The 27494-nt window shown below is 34.8% G+C and overlaps 1 protein-coding gene across 15 annotated transcripts in view; it reads left to right on the forward strand.

Moving 5' to 3' along the window:
- The window catches only part of EHBP1 (EH domain binding protein 1), a 324971-nt gene that overhangs the window by 210153 nt on the left and 87324 nt on the right, over nt 1-27494 (forward strand). For 13 of the 15 annotated variants that reach the window (XM_025353914.1, XM_025353912.1, XM_025353916.1 and 10 more), the window contains 4 exons: nt 12961-13139; nt 14055-14103; nt 18544-19446; nt 25777-25920. In XM_025353914.1, coding sequence (XP_025209699.1) covers nt 12961-13139; nt 14055-14103; nt 18544-19446; nt 25777-25920 — 1275 coding nt within the window. The remainder of the gene's footprint in view (nt 1-12960; nt 13140-14054; nt 14104-18543; nt 19447-25776; nt 25921-27494) is intronic. The other 2 variants (XM_025353925.1, XM_025353926.1) reach the window with 1 other exon arrangement.

The raw sequence follows: 27494 nt of genomic DNA on the forward strand, positions 1-27494 counted from the left end.
GCGAGAATTCTATACCCTTTCATGATTAAAAAAAAAAAGATTCAACATGCTAGAAATTAAAGGAACTTACCTAAACATGGTAAAAGTCATATATGAAAAACCCACAGAGAATATCGTATTCAACAGTGAAAGACTTCTATGATCAGGAACAAGGCAAGGATGCCCACTCTTGCCAGTTGTCTTCAATATAGTACTGAAAGTCCTAGCCATCACAATTAGGCAAGAAAAAGATATAAAAGGTATCCAAATCAGAAAGGAAGACATAAGATTATCTCTGTTTGCAGATGAGAATATCCTGTATATAGAAAACCCTAAAGATTCTACCAAAAAAAAAAAAAATGTTGTAACTAATAAGTTCAGCAAAGTAGCATGATACAAAAACCAATCCATTGTATTTCTATATACCAACAATGAGCAATTCACAAAGGAAATTAAGAAAGTATTTTCATTAACAATAGCATCAGCCAGGCACAGAAGCTAACACCTGTAATCGTAGCACTTTGGGAGGCCAAGGCAGGAGGATTGCTTGAGCTCAGGAGTTCAAGACCAGCCTGGAAAACATGGTGAAACCCCCATTTCTACAAAAAATTTTAACAATTAGCCAGGTGTGGTGGCATGCACTCATAGTCCCAGCTACTTGAGAGGCTGAGGTGAGAGGATTGCTTGAACCCAGAATGTTAAGGCTACAGTGAGTTGTCACCATGCTGCTGCACTTCAGCCTGGGCAACAGAGCAAGACCCTGTCTCAAGACAAAACAAAACAAAAAAAGCAAAAACAGTAGCATCAAAAAGAATTAAATACTTAGGAATTAACTCAACCAGAAAGGTAAAAGACTTGCACTGAAAACTATAAAACAATTCTGAAAGAAATTGAAGAAGACAGAAATAAATGAAAAGATATCCCATGTTCCTGGCTTAGAAAACTTAATATTGTTAATATATCAATACCACCCAAAGAGATCTAAAGATTTAATGCAATTCTTATAAAAATCCCAATAACGTTTTTTGCAAAAATATAAAAATCCATCTTAATATTCATTTGGAATTTTAAAGAACCCAGAATAGCCAAAAACAAGCCCGGAAAAGAACAAGGGTGGAAGACTCACACTTCCTGATTTTAAAACTTACTGCACAGCTACAGTAATCAAGACAGTATGGTACTGGCATGCAGACATATAGACCAATATAATGGAATAGAGAGTCCAGAAACAAACCTCTGCATATAATAAGGTCAGTGATTTTCAGCAAGTCAAGACTATGGAGAAAAAAGAATAAAACATAGGGCAAAAATAAAACATTGGATTTGGCAGTGAGTTCTTGGGTAGACACCAAAGACACAGACAACAAAAGAAAGAAGACAAATTACACTTCATGAAAATTTAAAACTTTTGTGACTCAAAGAACACAATCCACAGAGGGAAAATATTTCTTGCCTACAAAATGGGAGAATATTTTCAAATAACATATCTGGTAAGAAGGGATTTATGTCCAGAATATTTAGGAAACTCTTAAAACCAGACAACCCATTGCAAAAATAGGCAAAGGCCTTGAATAGATATTTATCCAAAGAAGACATACAAATAGCCAACTAGTATATGAAAAGATGCTCATTAGGAAATATGAATCAAAACCATAATGTGATACCATCTCACACCCATTAGGATGGCTACTATCCTCAATCCCTAAAGAAAAATCAGAAAATAACAAGTATTGGTGAGGATGTAGAAGAATTAGTACCCTTGCGCACTGATGGTGTGAATTTAAAATGATACAGTGCTGTGGAAAACAGTGTCATGATTCCTCAAAAAAATTAAAAATAGAGTTACCATATGATTTGACAATCTCACTTCTGAGTATACAGTAGCACCCCCACCCCATTATTTGTGGCTTCACTTTCTGAAGTTTTAGTTGCCCATAGTCAACCATTATCCAAAAATATTAAATGGAAAATTCCAGAAATAATTCATAAGTTTTAAATTGTGCCTCATTCTAAGTGATGTGATGAAATCACACAGCATCCCTCTTCTTCCACGCAGGATGTGAATCATCTCCTTGTCCAATTTATCCATGCTTTATATGCCACCTGTTAGTCACTTAGTAGTGGCTGTTGGGATAACGTCTCAGTTATCCAACTGAAAAAGCAAAGTGTGATATATAGAGAGCTCAATACTATCCACAGTTTCAAGTGTCCCCTGGGGGTCTTAGAACATATTCCCGCCAGGTGCAGTGGCTCACACCTGTAATCCCAGCACTTTGGGAGACCAGAGCGGGAGGATCAGTTGGTCAGGAGTTCAAGACCAGCCTGGCCAACATGGTGAAATCCCATCTCTACTAAAAATAGAAAAATTACCCAGGCATGGTGATATGCACCTGTGATCCCAGCTACTTGGGAGAGTAAGGAAGGAGAATCGCTTGATCCCGGGAGATGGAGGTTGCAGTGAGCTGAGATTGTGCCACTATACTCCAGCCTGGGTGACAGAGCAAGACGGCATCTAAAAAAAAAAAAAGAATATATTCCCACAGAGAAGGGAAGACTACTCTATACCCAAAATAATTGAAAACAGTCTAGAAGAGATATTTGCACACCCATGTTTATGGCAGCAGTATTCACAAAATCCAAGAGGTGGAAGCATTCTAAATGTCCATTGATGAATGAATGGAGAAACAAAACGTGGTATATATCTGCAGTGGAATATTATTCAGCCTGGAAAAGGACAGAAATCTTGTCACATGCTATGACATGGATGAATCTTAAGGACATAATGCTAAATGAAATGAATTTATCACAAAAAGACAAATACTTATGAATTCACTTATATGAAATCATCAAGTTCACAGAAACAGAAAATAGAATGACGGTTACTAGGGACCAGAAGGAGGATTAAAGGAGAGTTGTTTAAGGGAGATAGAGTTTCAGTTTTACAAAATCAGAAAGTTCTGAAGATCTGTTTCAAAACAATGGAATATACTGACACTATTAACTGCATACTTAAAAATGGTTAAGGACTGGGCATGGGGCTCACACCTGTAATCTCAGCACTTTGGGAGGTCGAGGAGGGTGGATCACTTGAGATCAGGAGTTTGAGACCAGCCTGGGCAATGTGGTGGAATCCTGTCTCTACTAAGAATACAAAAATTAGCTGGGCATGATGGCATGAGCCTGTAATCCCAGCTACGTGGGAGGCTGAGGAAGGAGAATCGCTTGAACCCAGGAAAGGGAGGTTGCAGTGAGCCAGTCGTGCCGCCGCACTCCAACCTGGGTGACAGAATGAGACTCCATCTCAAAAAAAAAAAAAAAAAAAGGTTAAGATGGTAAATATTATGTGTATTTTACTACAATAAAAAGAAATTTAAAAGTTATTGAGGAGCCCAAATAACTTCTGTTTATGTGAGTTATACCTATTGCTATTTACAGTATTATAAATTAAGAGAGAAGTTTTTAAATTTTATTAATTTATTTAAAGTTATATTAAACTATTATATCACATATTAACATAAATAATGTAGTATTTTCATGAAAAACGACTGTATTTTTCAAAACAAAAACAGTTTATTGAGAAGACTGACATTGTTTTTCATTTTTGCCAGTGTCTAATATCTGGCTTAATTGAAAACAGCTTTCTGCATTCAATATGTTGTAATGTGTTTTGGTTGTACTCTGTGAAGAAAATTTGACCTTATCAAATATATAATGTTAAAGAGAATTTAAATAGTTCTCAAATGATTGGAGATTATAATTTTTGATACTACACCAAAACTCACAAATGATAGTTTCTTAAGTTAGTTTCAATGTGGAATCAAACCATACATTGGCGTATGTGGCATTTTCAACTGCATCTTTTATTGATGTGTGATTTCGTAACATCATGCATTATTTATTTGGAAAACATTGATTCCCGTACTCATGCAGATCTTCCAAATGTTGTCACATTTGATTACACAATATTGAAAAATAACATTTGTTAATATAACCACCAATTATAGGGAAGAGGAAAGAGATTGGGATAAGAGAGAAGCACAAAAGTGGGCTAGTTTCTGAAATGTTGGCAAAGTTCCTATTCTTTTGGTATCATGATTTGATAGTAATCAGTTTGTTCTTGGCTTTATTGTTTTAAGTATGACCCCCCTAAACAATGTAGTTTACTTTTGACTGGTTTTATATATATATAAATGGAATCATATATACATGTTTGTACCTGTTTTCTTTTGTTCAATATTATGTTTTAGGATGTATTTCTTTTGTGCGTGTCTCTAGTATTTCACTATCTGAATAGATCAAAATGTTTAAATCCATTTTATTGTTGCTGAACATTTACATTATTTTCGGATTTGGAAAATTTTAAAGTGCTGCTGTGAACATTTTTGCATATGTATTCTATTCTGTGCTGTATAAGCATGCATTTCTATAGGATATAAACCTAGGAATTGCTGGGTCATAGGATATGCACATTTTCAATTTTAGCATAATAGATGATGCCAAACTTTTTTCATCAGCCCTGTAGGAAAGCTCCCTTTGCTCCACATCCTTGCCAATACTTGGTATTTTTAATTTCATTAAAATTTAATCTCAAGAGACTTCTTAAAATTTCGGCCTTTCTGGGGAGAAGTGTGCAGTAGTACCTTGTGTAATTCTCTGAATACTGGTGTGATGGAGCAAGTTTTCACATTTACTGAATATTTGGATTTCTTCTTTTATAAAGTGTACATTCAATTTTTGCACCTTTTTATATTGATTAACTTTCCTTTTCTTACTAATTTGTGGATGTTCTTTGTATATTCTAGCTACAAACCCCTTTTTGATGGAAAATATATACAATTAATTTAGCACCAGATTTACTTAACTTTCAGGACAGGAAACATAGCATATTAGCATTAGAGCGTCAGGTATGCTAGGCCATATTTTAGTTCCTCATGTCAGTTCTTAGGTGAAAGATCAGGTGGGTAAGTGTGGACCACTCTACCTTATAAAACACAGGATCTTGTAGCAGCCCCCACACACAACTGTCGGATTCCAAAGGGACATGCTTGGTTACATGAATCACACTAAGCATAGGGAAGCTGCAGCCTTTGTTTTTCAATAGAGATATATAGTTTATTCATAGGCCTTCGAGTTAGATGCAGTTCACCAAGCTGGGGTCAGTTTTACAGTAAATAATGTTGCCTGGTAACACAGCTGACTTCTCACTTTTAGCATAATCCAATATATTTCCATGGAATTCATGTTAGAAGAAGGTAAACTTGAGAGCATTTCTTCATGGAGAAAGAGTTTAGTTAACCTTTTCTATTGGTTAGCCGTTTCTCCCTGGAAAAATAATTGATATCATTATACAAAATTGAGTCTTCTAAGCCATGAATAAATATCTCCATCTTGGCCGGGCACAGAGGCTTACGCCTGTAATCCCAGCACTTTGGGAGGCCAAGGCAGGTGGATCACGAGGTCAAGAGATGGAGACCATCCTGGCCAATGTGGTGAAACCCTGTCTACTAAAAATACAAAACATTAGTCGGGCATGGTGGCTCGCGCCTGTAGTCCCAGCTACGTGGGAGGCTGAGGCAGGAGAATCGCTTGAACCCGTGAGACAGAGGTTGTAGTTAGCTGAGATCGCGCCAGTGCACTCCAGCCTGGGCGACAGAGCGAGACTCTGTCTCAAAAAAATATAGATAGATGGATCGATCTCCATCTCTTTAGATTTTCTTTACTTTTTCGCAGTAAATCTTGATAGTTTTTTTTTTATAGCAGTCATGTATATTGTTTTTGGATTTGTGCCAAGTACTTGACATTTTTATGCCACTATGGATGGTTTTCAAATTTTTAGTTTTTGTTTTTGTTAGTTGATAGGAATACAGTTGGTTTTGTACATTGATTTTGTATCCAACACCTTGCTAAATTCTCTTATTAACTCTAATAAGTTGTAACTTCTTGTGGATGTTCTACATACTCAATTATATTATTTGTAAATAATGCTTTACAATTTTGTTTCTTTTTTAATATGTTTACCTTAATGTCTTTTTCTGACCTTAATGTACCAGCTGCGACAATGTTGAATAAAAGTGGTGACAGATGCTCAATCTCAAATATTTCACCCTTGCAATATTTGCTGTGGCCTTTTTAACGAGTTAAAGAAGATTCTATATTACAGGTTGCTAAGACTATTTGTTAGAATATAAATGGACATTATTTTATTAAATGTTCTTCTGAATCTGTTTAGATAATTATATTATATATCTTTCCTCCAAATCTGTTAATTGGTCAGGTTACCTCAATAGATATGCTGACGTTAAGCCAAGTATGTGCTCTTGGGATAAGTCTGATTTGTTCAAGATGTGTTATCCTTTTTTAATAAATTACTAATATTTTCATTAAAACTTTGCCTCTATGTTCATGAGAGTTTTCTTTAATTTTGCCTTTGCCTTTTGAGTTTTGGTATAAAGGCCCATGAAATGAGATAGAGAGTAATCTCATTTTTCCAGTTTTCTATAATTTGTGTAATGTTTGAGATACTTTTTCCTTGAATGAATGTTTGGTGAAACTTATTAGTGAAGCCAACTGGAATATTCTTTGTGGGAAGGTTTTTAATTACAAACTCAATTTCTTTAACAGTTACAGAACTCTCTGGGTTTTCTATTTCTTCTTGTGTCTATTGCAGTAAGCTATACTTTTCTAAGAATTTGCTTCACTCTTTCTTTCTTGGTCACTCACATTACAGGTTTAATTTACTTAGTCCTTTCAAAGCAGCAGCTTTGGCTTTGCTGATCCTCTCTATTATATGCTTAGTTACTATGTTATTATTTTTTGCTTTTACCTTTTTATTTTACTGTTTCTACTTTTGGGGGAAGGGGATGAGGCTCATATTGCTATTTGGGAGCCCACCAAAAGTGCAACTGTACCTCTCAACTCACTCTTCTAGACTACCATTATAAAAACAGCAGAGAGTTTCACTTGCTCTCTAGTTTTCCTGTCTCTCCATGTCTTGGCTTGGAGAGAGTTGGTTGATATTTTGTAGAAGATTAAAAAAAAAAATTAATTATGGCACAATCTTTCTAGTAGTAGAATAACAAAGCCTAACTTCAGTTTTACCGTGAGAATAAAGTGAAGTGATTTAAATGAAAACACTTTGAAAAAAAATATAATAAGACCAATACAGATCTAAGTGTTCTCATTCTCACTGTTGCTAGTTTTTGGGTTCACCAAATGCTTAGATATATTCAAAGTTCCCTCAACCATGATTTGCAATAACTGAGGAAAGTGTCCAAGAATTAGTAGTTGAGAGACAAAAATGTGCTACAACTTAAGCAATGTTAGTATATGTCTCATTGCACTGGACTTAATTAGCTCTTGTTCTAGTTATAGCCAGTAATTTGAAATAAAACAGAATGGACAGGTTTATTAACAGAGAGATTCTTGAAGTTGAAATTGTTTGGGTTAATTGCTTTTTTTGAATCAACTAATTAAACATACAGAGGGCAGTGATCTAACCTCTGAAGACGATAAGAAGTTGACTGAGACATTTGTTAGTATTGAAATATTTACAACTTCTGCTGAAGTCGTACAGCAGTATTATCTTGAAATGTGAAATGCATGTTGTTTAAAAGCACAGGCTTTGGAGTGGGAACTCCTTGGTATAGGAACTCCTCTGCTTCCTGAGTAACCTCACTTTCTCCAACTGTAAATTGGAAGTAAGAGTAGCTATCTCAAAGGAGTTGTGAGGATTAAATTAGCTTATCTGTGTAAAGGTCTTAACTTTGTGGGACATAATAGGTGCTCAGTATATAGTTTATGAATTGATGAAAAATTAATAAGCCTTTTTGTAGAGAGAAGAACTGAATATATTACAATAAAATGAAAATCTATTAAGTGCTACAGGAAGAACACAAAGAATCAAAGGAACACTGAAAAAGGCTTCCTACTGAATGGGAATTGGGAGGAGATTTCGTGTAAGAGATGACATTTGAACTAAATCTTGAAGGTTTGAAGATAGAGTGGAATTGCAGCAGTTGTGCTTGGGACAGAAGATATTTCATGTGGAGGTGATGATGTGTATGATCCAAGATTGGTGGAGATGGGAGACCTGGAGTTTAGGCAGGGAAGCATAGGGATTGTAAAGGATGGTGAGTAATGCTAGAGAGTAAATACATTGAGAAAGATTTGGGATTCAATGCTTAGAAGTATTTTGACATCATTTTGTATGTTCTTGAGAGCCATTAGAGACTTTAAGCTGTGCTTTAAGAAGACCAATGCAATGATATGACTTGGTTACAGGGGGGATTTGGAAGAAGGAAGACCTATTAGGAAGATTTTGCAATAGGCAAAAGGAGATAGATTATAAAAACCTTACAAAATATGAGCAAAACTGCCTGTAAATTACCTGGTAAGAGATGATACATGAAGGAAGAATTGAAAGGTGATTCTGACATTAAAAATCTAAACAATTGGGACAATAGCTGTATCATTTGCAAACACAGTGAAAATGAGCAGGTTGTAAAGAAAGATCACAATTATAGTTTTGAACATACTGAGTTTAAATTTTGTATGATAGAAAGGACAGCCAACTGGAAATGTCAACTTGAGATAGTTTGAACTATAAATATTTGGGAATCATCTGCATGGAAGTAATAGTTGGAATCCTGGGAATGAATCAGCTCAAAGTGTGGTAGAAAACTATTTAGAGCAATGCCTAGAGGAATATGTGGCTGTATCCATGGAAGAAGGGCAGACAGCAAAAGAGAAGGAAACTATAGTTAGAGGGATAGAGCAGAAAAAATAGAACTGACATTTCTTATTAAAATTTAAGAAAATTTGCAAGGTATTTGACTAGGTTTTCTGAAAGAAAGCTATTGCCATTATTAGGAAGAATAACTGGGTAGCTTTATTACCTTTAACATGTAATCTATATTAAACAGAAATAATGCATTAAAATTCGTTATATTTGCAAGTGTATTTCTACCTTTTATGGACAGATTTTTGTGTCTTTCTTTCTTTGGAAAGCAACAAATTACAAAGTCATTTAGAGCTTCTTTTTTCACCCACCCTATAGAAATAGATACATTGCCAAGCATTGCAAGTGCCATATTTTCCACATAGAATATCTAGGTGTCAAGATTATTTTCTAGTTAAAGCTTTGTTGGGGGGGGGGGAAAGAAAGAAAGAAGAAAAGGAAAAAACTTTTTATGATCTTGAAGAAATTCATGGCCTTTGAAATTTCTAGAAGAGCCTCAAAAAATAGAAATTCCTGCTGATAATGCATTGGTGGTGGTAATAATTGCAGTTCATATTAACTGAATGGTACTGTTTGCCATACATTGTTCTAAGTGTTTTACATGCATTTTTTTCATATAACAGTATTTACTGAGTACCTATGCTCTACCAGGCACTGTTCTGGGCATTTGATTTAGGTTAATAAATAAAACAAACTAACGTTTTTGCTCTCGTGGACATCTTATTTAGTGAGAGCAGACAGATAATAACCAGTAAGCATAATAAATAAAGTATATGGACTCTAAGAAGATGATAAGTCCGTGGAAAAAATAGAGCAGGGTAAGTGGATTCAGGAGTGCTGAACTGGGACTGGGTGATGGAGGTGGATTGCTTTTTTTCTTTTCTTTTTTTTTGAGATGGAGTCTTACTCTGTCTCCCAGACTGGAGTACAGTGGCACGATCTCGGCTCACTGCAACCTCTGCCTGCTGGTTCAAGCAGTTCTTCTGCCTCAGCCTCCCTAGGAGCTGGGACTACAGACACGTGCCACCATGCCCAGCTAATTTTTTGTATTTTTAGTACAGACAGGGTTTCACCATGCTGGCCAGGCCGGTCTTGAACTCCTGACCAAATGATCTGCCCACCTTGGCCTCCCAAAGTGCTGGGATTACAGGTGTGAACCACCATGCCTGACCAGATTGCATTATTAAGTAGGATGGTCAGAATAGGCCTAATGGAGAAGATTGCATTGGAGTTAACCATGCAGATATCTGAGAGAGTACCAGGCAAATGGAGCAATCTGTGCAAAGGCCCCAAGGTAGAAACATGTCTGCGATATCCAAGGAACAACAAAGAGATTAATATGATTCCATTTTGAGGAAGATATGGTTTCAGGCATGATGGAGCTACAGTCCATTGGCTCCTATTCCTGACTCATGGCTGTTTGCTCTCTCCAAGGAACACGTAGGTTAGGAAACTGTTTTACAGCCATAAGTTTAAATACTGGTGGAACCAAAGGTGGTGATTCACTGAATTAGAATTCCCCTAACCAGCTGCAGTATAAAAATCCCTGAAGAACATGTGTGCTGACTTGATCAGAGGCACAAAGGAAAAGAATCTCAAAGTGAAAGGACCAGTTGGGATGCCTACCAAGACTTTGAGAATCACTACAAGAAAAACAGCTGTGGTAAAGGTTCTAAGACATGGAATCACTCCCAGAAGAGCATGCGCAAACAGTTTGTTGACTTGCACAGTCCTTCTGAGATTGTTAAATAGATTTCTTTGATCCGTACTGAGCCAAGAGTTGAGGTTGAAGTCACCATTGCAGATGCTTAGGTCAGCTATTTTAATAAATTATCAGTTGTTTTTTTCTTTTTAAGAGGTCAATATGGTTCAGAGTGTTTAAGGGAGAGAGCAGTAGTTAAGATCAGAGAGGAAATGGACATGGGGAGAGTGAGGCAGATCTTGTTACTAAACCCTATGAGATATGTACCACTATAATCTGCACTTTACAGATGAGGAAACTGAGATACAGACAAGTCAAGTAACCTGCCACATCTACTGTAAAATCAAGAGCCAGCTGTAACAAGAAACAGTTTCATCCAATTATGTACTGAAGGTTTCAAAATGATTTAATTGTTAATTCCTTTATGGCTTTCTGTAAAATATTAGGTAAAAGATCAGTTCTGGAGTAGATGATTTCATTTAACAATGGCTCTATGATTTTCTTTCTCTGTAAACCACCATGACCATTTATAGGGCTTGTTGTAATTTCATCAAAGTTTCTTCAATTGCGTATGACTTCTTTTTGTTGGAAGTACAATAAGCATCCCTTAATACAAGGCTTTTGTATTAGAACCAATTTAAATTTTGGTTTAGTTCTTCTAGCCTTTTCATATTGAGCCTTCTTAGAAACAGAGATAGTCATAATCATAATGATGTAATATGTTTTCTTTATTTCTTACATACAGAAAGCTATTCTAGATCATAATATAGTGATAATGTCATTTATACATTACCTATGGACATGCTACTGATAATTGAAATGAATCAGTGTAATGATAGTTACAGATTATCTGGCCCATGTATGTATTACCCATGCTTGGAGTGAATCAATACCTTAATAATATAATTTGATATAGAAAAACAATTTAATAAAGACAATTCTTTAAACAATGGAAAGTGTAAGAAAAAAAAATGTTTATGCCTACCTAGTTCAGTGATCCCCTAACTCATCCATAAAACACTCTTCACTTTACTTCCAGGTTAAATGACTAGAGGGATTTGAAAGTCAGTGGATCCTTACATGAAAAGATATTTAATAGTTCACTTTTACACATGTTAGATTGCTAGTTAGCTATTATTTTCTAAAGTAAATTTAGTATATTGGGATTCTGTTTTTATCTACTTCATTATATTAAGTAGAATTGATCCAAACTGTTGATTTTTATGACCTGTGAGCTTTTCAGCGTTGACTTCGTAGAGATGATCATTTAAGGAACAGTACTTTGCTAGATTTATGGTTGTTTACATAATATTTTGTTAATCTGACAGTTAATAAAAAATGGGAAGTTATTGTAGTGGTGTTTCATAGTAGTCTTCTCACAGAAGCAGTGAATGCATAAATCATAATTATGTGGGGTTGATGATTTTAATTGTTTGGTACTAACATGCTTTTGTCAAGTGGGGGCATCATTGATCTTTCTTAAGTAAGCAGTGTAGTAAGAATGCTTTGCTTTTTAAACTTAAATGATATTAGGAGTAAATACTTGTTCTCTTTTCATTTTACTTTAGAGGACCTCTATTTAATATGTAAGTTTTCTTATAATAGCTAGCACTTCTAATTAATAGCAAGATTTAAAGTCCAGAAACATTTAACAGTTTTCTTTGTAGTTTCCAATTGTACTAGCCTATAAGGTTACCATCACAAAATGCAGTTGTTATTCAGTAAAAGAAAATGACATGGTTTTAATAATAATAAAAGTTTAAAATAAAATTGTTATTATATAGTCTTAAGTTTGTTGTTATTATTGATGTTTTAAGTATATGAACAAGGGTAAAAGTATATACTTATGATTTAAAACACACACACTACTAACTCACCTAGTATTCAAAAGTAGCTCTCAGTGATAATTAGAAAATATTTTGAGCATATCCAAAATACATACTGTTGTGTGCTGTTGCCACCAACACCTGTTGCTAATAACTCTAAAACTGTTTTGCCATCATTAAATTTATATAAGAAGCATGTTTGAATATGGTTATCATTGTGCTGTTTACTTAAAATGCATATATGAGTAATGTATTTTTAAAACTAATGATAATTTTAATCTCTCCACTACTAGAAATTTGTGTTACATTTGGACCTTGAAATACATTATTTTTAACCTAGTCAAAAAGGAACCATATTTGTACATGATTGCATTTGGGGGAAATTTTGAGGGTGTGCGAGTTACAAAGGTATTTAGCCTTAAATATTTCAAAACTTTAACATGATGTTTCCATCAGTAAAGCTCCTGGCCTGTTCTTATGTATAAGTTTAAAATCTTGCATATCTACATCCTTGTCAGGCAAATGCCAAGGGCTAAAACTGGAGATAATTTAAGATTTATGTCTCCCTCTTGGAGGTTGCAGTTGTCGTGAATTTACAGTTGTGAAGGATCTAAACTGACATCAAAGTGTTCAAATGATCTGATTAGGTCAATTAATGTTGATTTTCATCTTCCATTAAATTCTTTTAATGTCTTCCTCTTTTCATTTTTTTTTAGCCAAGCCCTATACCAAGTCCTGTTTTGGGGCGAAAGCCAAATGCTAGTCAGTCTTTGCTTGTATGGTGTAAAGAAGTTACAAAGAACTATCGAGGAGTAAAAATCACCAATTTTACTACATCGTGGAGAAATGGTTTATCTTTTTGTGCAATATTACACCACTTTAGACCAGATTTAATGTAAGTAGAAACATTTTCCATTCCCTATGAATATTTTGTACATAATAGACATTTTTTAAAAGAACATAAAATAATTTCTTAGCACATGTCCTGAAATAATTTGTATTTATTTTATTACCCCCACCTCTTGCTTTTGAGAGATGTATGTCAGAAAGCTTTTCCTTTTTCATACCTAAAAACAATCTTTTCTCTTTTTAAAGAAAATGGTGGCTGGGCGTGGTGGCTCATACCTGTAATATCAGCACTTTGAGAGGCCAAGGCGGGGGGATCACCTGAGGTCAGGAGTTCGAGACCAGCCTGACTGACATGGAGAAACCCTGTCTCTACTAAAAATACAAAATTAGCCAGGTGTGGTGGTGCATGCCTGTAATCCCAGCTACTCGGGAGGCTGAGGCAGGAGAATCTCTTGAACCCGGGAGGCGGAGGTTTCGGTGAGCCAAGATCATGCCATTGCACTCCAGCCTGGGCAACAAGAGCAAAACTCTGTCTCAAAAAAAAAAAAAAAAAAAGAAAATGGTTTTTCTCCTTAATCTCAAAGAACTGACTTCAAATTATTATGAAAATTGTGTTAGTGTTAAAATGAGATGAGATAAATAAGCCGGTAATTCTTTATATTGACAACAAGGGATTACCTCATGGTAAATTTGGTTGTCAAGGCTAGTCTTTGGTCCCCTGCCTTAACCTCTCTTTTAGATGGAAAGCTTCAGGCAGTGAAACGTGTAATCACTATTTTTATTCATTTATTTATTTATTTCCTTAATTTTCCACACTATTAGTTTTGTTGATTGAATTGCTGTGAAATTGCTAGTTACTCTTTAGTATTATTGAATGTCAAATTTTTAGATTCAGTTTGTTTTAAGATCAGCTGTTTTTATCAAATACTATATATACCCACTGTGCTATTTTCTCCCTCAGTGACTACAAGTCTCTGAATCCTCAAGATATTAAAGAGAACAACAAAAAGGTAAGAATTGATGCGCAAGAAAAATACGTAGTTTCCATTTTGGCTTCTCTGAAAGTCTTTATTAATTTGGAGAAAGTGAGGCAGTTTTACGAGGTCATAACTACAACTCACAGAGTGTTGTCTGCTTACTGCAGTACATTAGGATACATGGTTTACTCTGGTTTATCATGAACTTTTAAAGACTGTAAGTGCCAGGTTGGCATCATATTATAATATGCAAATTATCTTTTTAACTGTTGAATATTTGTTAAAGCATAGTGCTTTTATTCTAAGATTTGGCTTTTTAAAAATGCACCCAAAACTGTTGTGCCATAGCTGTTATGTAAGTTTAGAAAAATATGTTGGTTGGGGATGAGAAGAAGAGCCTAATGGGTAAGCAAGAGAGAATACTTAGGTTCTGAGAAGCAAAAAGATATAAACCTTGGTTCTTTTCATTTTCTGGTAAACCATATACAATTATGCGCTGCGTAACAACGTTTTGGTCAAAAACAGACCACGTAGATGGTGATGTACTGTAAGATTATAATACTTTGTTTTTACTGTACCTTTTCTATGTTCAGATGAACAAATACTTACCATTGTGTTACAGTTACCTACACTATTCAGTATAGGAATATGCTTTGCAGTTTTGTAGCTTAGGAGCAATAAGCTATATTGCATAGCCTAGGTATGTAGTAGGCTGTACCATCTAGGTTTGTGTAAGCACCCACTGTGCTGTTTACACAACAACAAAATCGCCTGACAGTGTATTTCTCAGCACATATCCCCATTGTTAAGCAACACATGACTATATTTTCCCATATAATTAATCAATGTATTGAGATCAGAGCTTCCCAACTGGTATAGGGCAAGGGGATATCGATCCTTTCAGCCTTCAGGGCATCTGTGTAAGGCTGAGTTGCTGGAGCCCTGGACCAGCTAACTGTGGCCACAGGCTGACTTATCTGTTTACCCCAGCACACAGTATGTGTGTTCTGTGTGCAAGGAGGGAAGCACCTAACTCAGCACACAGTAGGGCACTGAATGTTTTTTTCTACTGAATTGAATTCTTCAACTGAAAAATTAATGAAATTTATTATTGTCTTAGAACAGGAGTTCTTAACCTGTGATCTGTGGGTAGAAATCAGGGTGTTCTTTCTTGAACATGGTTGAGGGAAAAAATACATTTTACTTTCATAATTCCTCAACTGAAATTTAGCATTTCCTTTAACTATGAATTTAGGCAATAAACCACCATAGTGTTAGCCATGGCTGAAACTTTGTCACCTTTAGAAATCACAGATATTTTCGATATTTTCATGTCATGCTATAGTTGTTGCTGCAGATATCTGCAAATACCTTTTAAGCTTATAACGTCTTCAGATTAATTAGTGCAGTCATAAAAAGCACATATATTACTACTTCCCAAATTCATTTTAAGTAATACTTTCATAGGTGTATTTTTCAGTATAATTGGTTTCTTTTGTAATTCTATATGTTTTATCCATGTAAAACATTATTCTGAGAAGGGACCCATTGCCAAAAGGGTTCATGAGACACAGTGGTTAATAGCCTCTGGTCTAAAGTTCTTAACATACTTTAAATTAAATAATTAAAATGACTGGTGATACAAAGTCTTAGAACTTTGATAGAAGTTCAGTTAACAAGTCTTTAAATCAAAACAATTTTTCACTTGTATTACTCTCTAAAACCAAAAATGTGTATTGCCATCAAAAAGGTTTTGTTTCTTCAGCCTGGGGAATGTAGCAAGACCCCATCTCTACAAAAAATGAAAATGTTAGCTCAGCATGGTGGCAGGCACCTGTAGTCCCAGCTACTTGGGAGGATGAGGTGGGAGAATCGCTGGAGCCCAGGAGCCCAAGGCTGCAGTGAGCTAGGATCACGCCACTGCTCTCCAGCCTGGTTGACAGAGCAAGACCCTGTGTCCAAAAACAAACAAACAATCAAAAATGCTTGTTTTTTTGCAAATGCATAATGCTGGCCGTAGAGCAATAAAAACCTGGCAGTTTCTATTGAAATATGCCACCAAAAAAAGATAATCTTTAAAAATCAGTATAGTTTTCTTGTAGAAATCACCCTTCAGATGGGCATGTTACAAAGTAAATTGTTCTCATGAATTATTTCTTGTATAATTTTGGAGAGCCTGTGTCTATTAAAGTGAAGTGCTTCTTTTTCATTAATTACAATTAAATTATATCTTTGGGTATGGCAGTACTTTACCTCCATTTTCTTACATTTGAACAAAATGCTAAGCCAATTTAAATACAGACATGAGCATTATAAAATAAACCATTTTTTAAAGTGGATGTTTCACCTTACTGTTCAAAATTTTGAAAAGAAAATATTATTGATTCTACCTCGTTATAAATGTGTGAAGAATATGGGGAATCTCATTAAGGCTTAAGTCACACTTCTTTACATTAGCTTTTCATTAACTTAATAATGGTAAGCATACTTTGGATTTACATATTACTCCATACGGAAGACCATCCCATTAAAAATTTTTTTCAGTTAGATCTTCCAGTACAGACAATCATGGCTTTTGAAAGGCTTTATCTTTGATGATTCTATTCATTGTATTATTGAATAAATAATTGTTTTTACATCGTCTTTCCTTTCATCATTTGCTGCTTCTTACCTGATAGCTACATTGAGTTGCTACCTGCAAATTACTTCTAGCTTCACACAGTTCTTCCCAATAACCCCATGTGCCCCTGAATGAACTTAAAGCACCATAGGAAAACAATGCCTGTGTCTTAAATTTCATACAGATGCATAACATAACTGGCAGTAACTCCTCCTTACCAATTTAATAACATGTAGGAATGAATAAGATAATTTTCTTAGGAAGACCTCTTTTTTCACCCCACACAAACAGGTAAAAAACAGTAGGTAGTTGACCAGGGCAGAAGAGATTAAGCTTTGGGAAAAGTCCTTTATAAAGCGTAAACCTTGCTTACAAGAAACCTAGTTTGTTTTTAATTTTTTTTTTTAGTGTAATTAGTGTATATAAAATGAAATGCTACCTGAAGCAAAACACCAGCAGGAGTTTCCCCACAAGGAAGCTAATCATTTCCCCGGGTCTGTAAAAAGTGCTGAATAAAAAAAGGCATTTTCCTGTGACATCTGATCTTAACCAATATGTCAGTGTTTTTAGATAATTTGGGAATGTTTAGAATACTGCCTGTGGTGCTTTCCCTGATGGCCTGCTATTGATGCCTGTCAGTCAAGTTGTCAAGACACATGAAAAGGAAAATGACTTCAATTTTCCTAAAACTTGTAAAATAACAAACAAGCCTATACATGCACACCAACTGAGTCATTCTCTCTAGTAAATATTTTGAGGTACCTATATTATGAAGCCTAGTGCTGTGAAAATTGAAGAGGTTTTAATATCACAATTTATTTTTCATTTTCTTTCTTACTTGTTCCTTAATGTTTGTTAAACTACAAGAATATGAGACAAAGATTAAATTCAAACGTAGAAATGTACTTTAACAAGTAAGTGCAGAAGACTGATTCCTTCTGAATTGTTACATAGTTTCCTACATGTCTTTTAAGAAAAAATTTGAATTATGATCCTAGGTTCCTAAAAAGAGTAAACATTTTACGTCTCAGAGCAAGAATATATCTAGAGGGTTCTTTCTTTCTCTGAGAGTATATCTAAACCTTTAGCCATACTTTTAATGCTTCCTAGCAACACAATGCTGTTTTCAAGGGTTAGTTCAGGATAGTAATAATTAATTGTAAATTGAGAAACAGCTTTGATTATTCAAAACTAGAAAAACCTGATGTGCCATAGTCATTTAAAGGCTAACAAAAATAATACAATGCAGCCTTACATTCTCAACTAGGTTGTAGTACTCAGAACATTTCATTCTTTCCAAAACGAATGAATTAAAATGAAGTCACTCTTTTCATTATGAAAATCAGTCTTAATTGAGCATTTAAAAAATGTTTCTGTTTCTACACTTAAATTGCATTTATTTGTATTTTATATCAGGTAATCTAGTAGTTAGTTCTTTTGACTTATCTAGCTGTGCTTTTCTTCACAAATCACTGCAATTACATGACCGTGGAAAAGAGAGGTTGATAGAAATGATAAAGCTCAATATGGATTAGTCTAATGTTTCTTTATACTTTAGTTCCTTATCTTAAAAGTCCATTCTCAGAGTTTTAAAAAATTTAACTCTCATTTTTGCTTATTTCCTTTATTGGAAAAAATATTTTAATTCTTATTTATTACACTTTTTTCTCTTGCCTCTCCCCCTACTTTTACACATGTCTGACTTTTGGAAATTTGTTATTTTCATGTGACATAATGTCGATAACATATACCCTCCAATAACAGCAACAACAACAATTAAAAATGTGCTCTTTTTAAAATGTATGAATTATGTGAACTGTTCAACATATCTTTTGTTTTTCCTTCCTTTGAAGGCATACGATGGATTTGCCAGCATAGGAATTTCCCGATTATTGGAACCTTCTGATATGGTATTATTAGCAATTCCTGATAAACTGACTGTTATGACTTATCTCTATCAAATAAGGGCACATTTCAGTGGCCAAGAGCTAAATGTTGTTCAGATAGAGGAAAACAGCAGTAAAAGCACATATAAAGTTGGAAACTACGAAACAGATACAAACAGTTCTGTTGATCAAGAAAAATTCTATGCAGAGCTTAGTGATCTGAAGCGGGAGCCTGAACTACAACAGCCCATCAGCGGAGCAGTAGACTTCTTATCACAGGATGACTCTGTATTCGTTAATGATAGTGGGGTTGGAGAGTCAGAAAGTGAGCGTCAAACTCCTGATGATCACCTTAGTCCAAGCACAGCCTCCCCTTATTGTCGCAGGACTAAAAGTGACACAGAACCCCAGAAGTCTCAGCAGAGCTCTGGAAGGACTTCAGGATCTGATGACCCTGGAATATGTTCCAATACAGATTCAACCCAAGCACAGGTTTTGTTAGGCAAAAAGAGACTATTGAAAGCTGAGACTTTAGAATTGAGTGACTTATATGTTAGTGATAAGAAGAAGGATATGTCTCCACCCTTTATTTGTGAGGAGACAGATGAACAAAAGCTTCAAACTCTAGACATCAGTAGTAACTTGGAGAAAGAAAAATTAGAGAATTCCAGATCCTTAGAATGCAGATCAGATCCAGAATCGCCTATCAAAAAAACGAGTTTATCTCCTACTTCTAAACTTGGATACTCATATAGTAGAGATCTAGACCTTGCAAAGAAAAAACATGCTTCCCTGAGGCAGACGGAGTCTGATCCAGATGCTGATAGAACCACTTTAAATCATGCAGATCATTCATCAAAAATAGTCCAGGTAAGTGAATTAGAATGCTGAATACTATATTTAGTAATTATTCTCTGTTTTTGTTTCTTTTTGCATTCATAGATGTTGCAAATGATTAAAGGTGAAGTGTAATGTCTATTGTAAAAATTCCTGAGGCATCCAGTAGTGTGCGCCAAAGTCCCCACTATTTGGGAGGCTGAGGAAAGAGGATTGCTTTGGCCTAGGAGTTTGAAACCAGCCTGGGTAACATAGCGAGTCCCTGTCTCAAGAAAAGAAAAACCTGAAATATACCTACTTTATATTTAAGATTTATGATATAATATTTTAAGCCTACAAATCCCAATTTCAACATTGAAGGATATTGTGTAATAAGACTATGAAAAAAAAGTTGAAGGATAAAGAATGTCAACTTTTCAAATAAAAATATTACTTATAAAAACAATATTCTACTATAAAATAAGTCAAAGTTGTTTCAATATTCCATTTAATAAGAACATCATTATAAAAATATATAATGCCAAATTAAATATTTCCCATTTTAAGCATTTTCCTTAGATATTTTAATTGGTTTATTTAGTCCCATCATTATTTGTGGTTAAATATCCCAGCAGCATCCAAATTTCTCCTCATGAAGGGAATATTGTACAGTTTTAACCTTTCTCTTACTGATGATATTAATAATTTACTGTTTTTACTTGTATCTCTGGTACAGTCAGTTATAAGATATACTATTATTTTATGTACTACGGCAAAAAAGAACAACATTGTCAATAAAATTATGATACGTGGTTTTCCTATCACTCAGAATTTTTATATCTATTGAAAGAGCTCTTTTAGACTTATTTAGGCATAATTTGATCATATTAACACTCTTACGTATACATAAGGAGGAAATTTTAGGCAAAATAAATTGATTAAGGTATTCCTAAAAGTTTTTCACATTTAGAATCCAACTCTTCTGAATCACTTTTTGATTTAGAGTTGTTGGTATTCCTTTTTTTTTTTTTTTTTTTCTGCACAGTTATCGTCTGTGCTATCAAAAGCATTGTTACAGTACATGGTTCTCAAAGCCAGATTTGGGGGCCTCTGAAGTTCTCTGAGTCCCTCTCAGAGAACACCCGAAGTTAAAGCTATTTTCATAATAATACTAGGGCATTATTTGCCTTCATGACACTCATTCTCTCACAAGAGTATAATGGCATTTTCTGAAAGTTACATGATTTGTGATATCTCAACAGATCGAATATAAAAGTAGATATAGGAATTCAGCTGCTTTTATATTGAGATTTATAAAATATGTAAAATAATGCCATCCTTCTCAATTTTTGTTTTTTAAGTAATTATTTTCTATTAAAATGTGTTAACATCTAATGAGTTAACTGTGGCTACTTCTAAATGAAAAAAGTATTTTAAAATTGTATCAGTTTTAATATCAAAAATGACAAATGTCAATAGATATAATCTATATAAGCAAGAGTTTTTTGGGATCCTCAGTAATTTTTAAGAATATATGGGGATTTTGAGACCAAAAAATTGGAGAACCTCTGATTTTTTTTTTTTTTTGAAACAGAGTTTTGCTCTTGTTGCCCAAGCTGGAGTGCAATGGCACCATCTTGGCTCACCGCAACCTCTGCCTCCCAGGTTCAAGCAATTCTCCTGCCTCAGCCTCCCGAGAAGCTGGGATTACAGGCATGCGCCACCACACCCGGCTACTTTCGTATTTTTAGTAGAGACGGGGTTTCTCCATGTTGGTCAGACTGGTCTCAAACTCCTGACCTCAGGTGATCCACCCACCTCGGCCTCCCAAAGTGCTGAGATTACAGGTGTGAGCCACCATGTCCGGCCTGAACCTCTGAATTCATAGCATTTCTCCACAACTGTCTCTGGGATTTTCTTCCAGGTCAGTATACTCATTTATAATAGCACTGTCTTGGCTTTACCAGAAGGTCTCAATAGAAGATTTTTAGACAGTAATCTGGAGTTGTGTTTCTTTCTCACATAGTCCTCAAGTGGTGTTGACTGAAACATCAAGGAATTGTCATCATGCCAACAGAAATATCAAACAATATATATATAGATAGACAACCATGTCTTGACTGCCACCTGAATGACAGAGAGTGTAAGATTCTGCCATTTATAAGGTTTCAGAGGTGTCGAAAAAGAATTTACATATTAGAATTAAAGAAGTATACTAGCTGTCAAAGCAAGCCCCTGTTCTCCTAATCATAAACCTCAAATCAAAAGTCCTAAGTAGCTAAATCTCTCTGAAAGCTTTCAGGACAGCATAATGTCCACACATAGTAGATAATCAATAAACATCTAGTGAATGACAATTACAAGAACTTGATGACCCTAACTTGTAATATTCAATACAGATTTTTATTTTGTTTTTTTGCGGGGCGATGGAGTCTTGCCCTGTCACCCAGGCTAGAGTGCAGTGGTGTGATCTTACCTCACTACAACCTTCGCCTCCTGGGTTCAAGTGATTCTCCTGCCTCAACCTCCCGAGTAGCTGAGACTACAGGTGTGTACCACCATGCCCAGTTAATTTTTGTATTTTTAGTAGAGATGGGATTTCACCACGTTGGCTAGGCTGGTCTCGAACTCCTGACCTCAGGTAATCCTCCTGCTTCACTCTCCCAAAGTGCTGGGATTACAGACGTGAGCCACCGCACCTGGCCAAATTTTTCTTAAAAACCAGATTTTTAAGGCAAATATGTTTAGTTAAAACTAGAAATTGATTGATATTTAAAATGTTAAAATACCCTGGACTGGGAATCAGTAAGCCTGGATTCTTGTTTTGGCTCTCCCAATAAATTAGTAATGACATGTTAACTAGCTATTTAGCCTCTCTCAATCTTATTTTCCATGTATGTTAAATGAAGTAATCTTTAAGAACCCCTTTAGCTGTGAAACTATCATTCTGTGATTCTATTCAGATGATTAAAGTGTACTGGATGATAGAAGCAACGTCTATTCATAGCTCCATATATGTTTTCTCTTTGGCCATTGACTTATTCAGAATTTTGCTTAGGGTAAGTTTAAAGGTTTTTATTGACACTGGATTGGCAAAAGTAATGTCTAACAATAAACACTGTAATATAGGTGCTGACATTTGGTAGGCTTTTAAAATTGTATATAGCAGCTGAATTTTGGACAATTAAAAATGTGTTTCTCTTTTGTACACAGTATTTCAATTCTCAGATACACATCTTCTTACATTTTAACTTCTCAATCAATATGTTATTTATAATAGATAGTATATTAGAGTTTAATTGACAACGTTTGTTCTTAGTAGTTCATAAAATAATAGTAATTCTTACAATTAAAACCATTGGATTAGAGGAAATTTAGTAACTTTAATATGACTTTGTATACTTAACAAAGTCATAATGTTGTCCATTTGGGTGCCTAATACATGTGATGACAGTTATCTATCTTACACATATCTCTTAAACTTCACAACCCATAAGGTAAGTAGTCAAATTCTATATTATATGTGGGAAATCTGGGGTTTGCAGAGTTACTTAAGGTTATATGATAAATGTTAAAGTTTGAATTAAAAAGCAACCTTGTCTTCAAAGTCTGTGCTTCTCCACTTGATGCATATAACATCTTATCGTAATAGCATTAAAAAATAATTTTAGCCCAAATATAATGTGGTCAACAACATTACTGAAGGGCAATTTAACAATGTGCATCAAATTCCTTAAAAATCTTTATCTCATTAGATCCTACTTTCAGGAATTTTTCCTAAGGAAATAATTAGAATTGTATAATATAGCTGGGCACTGTGGCTCATGCCTGTAATCCCAGCACTTTGGGAGGCCGAGGCAGGCGGATCACCTGAGGTCAGTTCAAGACCAGCCTGACTAACATGGAGAAACCCCGTCTCTACTAAAAATACAAAAGTAGCTGGGGTGGTGGCACATGCCTGTAATCCTAGCTACTTGGGAGGCTGAGGCAGGAGAATTGCTTGAACCCGGGAGGCGGAGGTTGTGGTGAGCCGAGCTGGCGCCGTTGTACTCTGACCTGGGCAACAAGAGCGAAACTCCATCTCAGAAAAAAAAAAAAAAAAAGAATTGTATAATAAAAATGTACCTCTAAAGATATTCATAAAAGCATTATTTATGATAGTAAAAAATTGTGTGCAACCTAAATGTTCAGCAAAATAAGACAAATTAACTAACGTATGATGTGTCTATACAATGTAATGTTAGGTAGCCAATTAAAAATCATGTTTTAGGCTGGGCATGGTGGCTTACCTGTAATCCCAGTACTTTGGGAGGTTGAAGTGAGAGGATTGCTTGAGCCTGAGAGGTCAAGGCTGCAGTAAGCCGTGATTGTGCCATTGGACTCCAGCCTGGGTGACAGAGCGAGACCCTGTCTCAAAAAAGTAAAATAATAAAATAATTTTAAAATTATGTTTAAAAAAATATTTAAGACCATAAGAAAATGCTCAAAATACAATAAGTGAAGGGAAAAAAAAAAAAAGCATGATTCTACGGTTATTATCTCTGGGTACCAGGACTACTACTAATTTTTATTTATCTTCTTTTTAACTTGTATTTATTTTCTGAAATCTCTGTAGTGAATTGCATTTCTAGCCAGGAAAATTTTTTTTAAAATTGTGTTTATGTGCTCTTAAACACAATTAGTGATTTTATAGTCTTCTGGTGATTTGATTTTGTTCTTAAGACCAAAACATTTTTTCACTGTCTTTGTAGCTGGTTGGAATCACCAAAAGACTATAAAATCACAGAATTCGGAGCTAGTGGAATCTTAAAGATGATCCCTCATTTCAAAGATTAAGAAATCGAGGGATTAAAACAAATACTTAACGTTTATTCAGTGCTTGTCATGCGCCAGTGCTCAGTACATTATGCTATTATTTAATCTTTGCCCTGTCCTTCTGAGAGTTGGTCTATTTCTATCCTTATTTTATAAACGAGGAAACTGAGGCTTAGATAAATTAACGTGCCCATAATTAAGTGGTGGAACTGATATTTGAACCCAGGTCTGTCTGACTCCACATCATGTAATGGAATGCAGTACGTTTTTAACTGACCTGCTCAATGTTACATTGCTTATTATTAGTGGAAGAGGGATTAACAGCCTGATGTCTTGACTGAAAATTCAGTGTTCATTTAATTAATTTTGTCTGTTTTTGAGACACTGTTGATATTGTAACTAAATTCTATTGTGTCCTATTCAACATGAACTTAGACTTATCATTATCACTTATACATTTTATTTGTATCTATTAAGAATTTTTGTTTAATCCTCTTAAAAATCTTGGGTGATGAAAATGTCCTGGAATTAGGTAGTGGTGATAGTTCATAACCTTATGAAATACTGAAAAGCACTGAATTGTACACTTTAAGAAAAATCTTTTCTTCTTTAAGATTATAGAAAAAAAGCTTTAAAAATAGTTACAGTAAAATATAAAGACCACAAAGAAACCCAAAATGCTGAACTAATCTTTGAAAAGATGGTTTCACATAATATGAAATAAAGTAATAGCTATACTTATTTTATTTTCCTTGACAATGATACTTATGATTGAACCAAAACTATGCAATGAGAGGGAAGTAAAAGAAATTAAGTGTCAGATAATAGTAATAGACATCTAAAGCCAGAAGTTGGTTACTTAGTAGAAAAAAAAGGAATTTGGACTATAAGGAGTATGAATATTTGTGCTTTTGGTTAATGTATTTAAGAACTGATCTCTGTTGATGGACGATATCTGTTGTTCTCCAAAATTATATTGTAAAATTACAGATTAATCCAGGAGAATACTTTTTCAATTATAATATTTTCAGTTGTTTTGTTACAAGGATAGTGAGCAATGGAGAAGACTAGTTTTACGGTTTTTTAATGAAATATAATAACTTTGAATTTTCTATAAACATTCTTAAGAATGTAAAGGATTATTGCCACAGCTATTTAATATTTATCAACGTTCAAATTTGAGAGACATGTTGTTATCAATTCTTTAAGACTGAAAATAAAACTCTGAACTTTAAAAAATGTCTTTGTCAGATTATACTGTGTTTATGAGCAAATAGAATATATAGAATATATATTAGCCTTATACCTAACGAGAATATGTTCTAATAAAATTATAATTAAATTTAATCCAGTTTTAGACAGTAAAGATGTATTTCCCTCATATCAAGATTTATATATTCATTCCATGGTTTCTAGTCAACATTAACATTCTCTATAGGTAATCTCATGAAGCTACAATCTTATTCATAATCTCTATTATTTCAGCAGATTGTCTAACCTTTCATTAGTTTACAAATGTAGATTACCAGTTCTTTTTTTGGCTTCTAATTCTGTATCTTTGCTTTTAAGCATCGAATGTTATCTAGACAAGAAGAACTTAAGGAAAGAGCAAGAGTTCTGCTTGAGCAAGCAAGAAGAGATGCAGCCCTGAAGGCGGGGAATAAGCACAGTACCAACGCAGCCACCCCATTCTGCAACAGGCAGCTAAGTGATGTGAGAAGCATTGGTTAAAAAAGACCATAAGTTGTTCATTGTAATCATGGGGAGGAGGGAAGTAATTTGCTTGTATTTTTGCTATGTTATTTTTCTACAGACTGTACATTGCAAATACTTAGTGCGCTTACTGAACTGATAAAGATAAATTCATACTTGTAGGACCACTTGGTCATTATTCCTACAAAGCAGTGTTAGTGATGAGGAAAAGTAAGATCTGGGAATATAATTTCCACATATACATGAATAATCTGTTTTTTGTTTTTTAAACAAAAAACAGTTTTATAACTGTAGTTGTACTCTAAGATTGTATTTTGTCAATGGAGGTTAATTTTATTGGAAATGTTAGAATATAATAATGATGTCTATTATTACTGAATACCTACTAAGTATTTCAGGAGCAATAATTTTTATTTTACTTAACACCATGGAGACTGAGGCCAATAGGCAAGGTAACTTGTACAAAGTCACAGAATCAGTAAACGGTGAATCCAGGATTTGAACCTGAGCCTTATTAGATTCCAGAGTCAGGCCACTTTCCTATCATATACTGCCATCTTTTTATTAAACCACATTTTTGTACATATTTTTGTGTAGTGCTTCACAGATAATAATGAACATATAATAATAGGAGCCCTTAAAATTTAGGAGGACACAAACATCTTCATGAATCAGAAAACTGACAGTCTCACCATAGCACCATCATGTGTTAGTAGTTGTTTTTCCCAGAAAGAGCAGCTCTGTGCCATATAGCTAGGCAGCTACATGCCAGGTTGGTCACCTTGTTGCATTTGTTTCACGTTTACCCAAAGAAGTACCCTATTGCTTATGAGACTGTGCTTTGAACAGTCCCAAGATATTTTCCCACACTTCGTCTTTCAAGTTATCTATTGTTGCATTAAAAACCACTGCAGGGCTAGGCACGGTGACTCACGCCCATACCCAACACTTTGAGAGGCTGAGGTGGGAGGATCACTTGAGTCCAGGAGTTTGAGACCAGCCTAGGCAATAGTGACACCCCATCTCTACTTACAGAAACACACACACACACACACACACACACACACACACAGACACACACTGCAAAACTTACTGGCAAAAAACAACCATCTGATTAGGTTAATAGATTCTGTGAGTTAAGAATTCAGATAGGACACAGAGGTAGTGGCTTGTTTATGTTCCATGACGTCTGGGGCTGGCTTTCAGCTAATAAGACCTCTGCCAGACTGTCAGTTGGAACACCTACATGTGGCCTCTCCATATGGTCTCTTTACTTCTCTAGTGTGGGCTTCCTCATAGCATGGTGGCTGACTTCCAAGAACAAGTGTCCCAGTGGAATAAGCCATAAATATGTGGCATTCTTATGATCTAGCTTTTCTTTATAACAAAATCACTCTAAGTTTATTGTAAGAAAGGAAAATTAGTGGGAAATTTCAGTTATGAACATATATGTAAAAATCCTATAGAAAATATTAACAAATTCAACCCAGAAGTGTTTTAAAAAGTTAACATACCATGGTCAATTTGGATTTATTCTAGGAATGCAAGATTGTTTAATTTTTCAAAACTCAAGC

The sequence above is a fragment of the Theropithecus gelada genome, chromosome 13 (assembly GCF_003255815.1).
Source record: "Theropithecus gelada isolate Dixy chromosome 13, Tgel_1.0, whole genome shotgun sequence".
Lineage (NCBI taxonomy): Eukaryota > Metazoa > Chordata > Mammalia > Primates > Cercopithecidae > Theropithecus > Theropithecus gelada.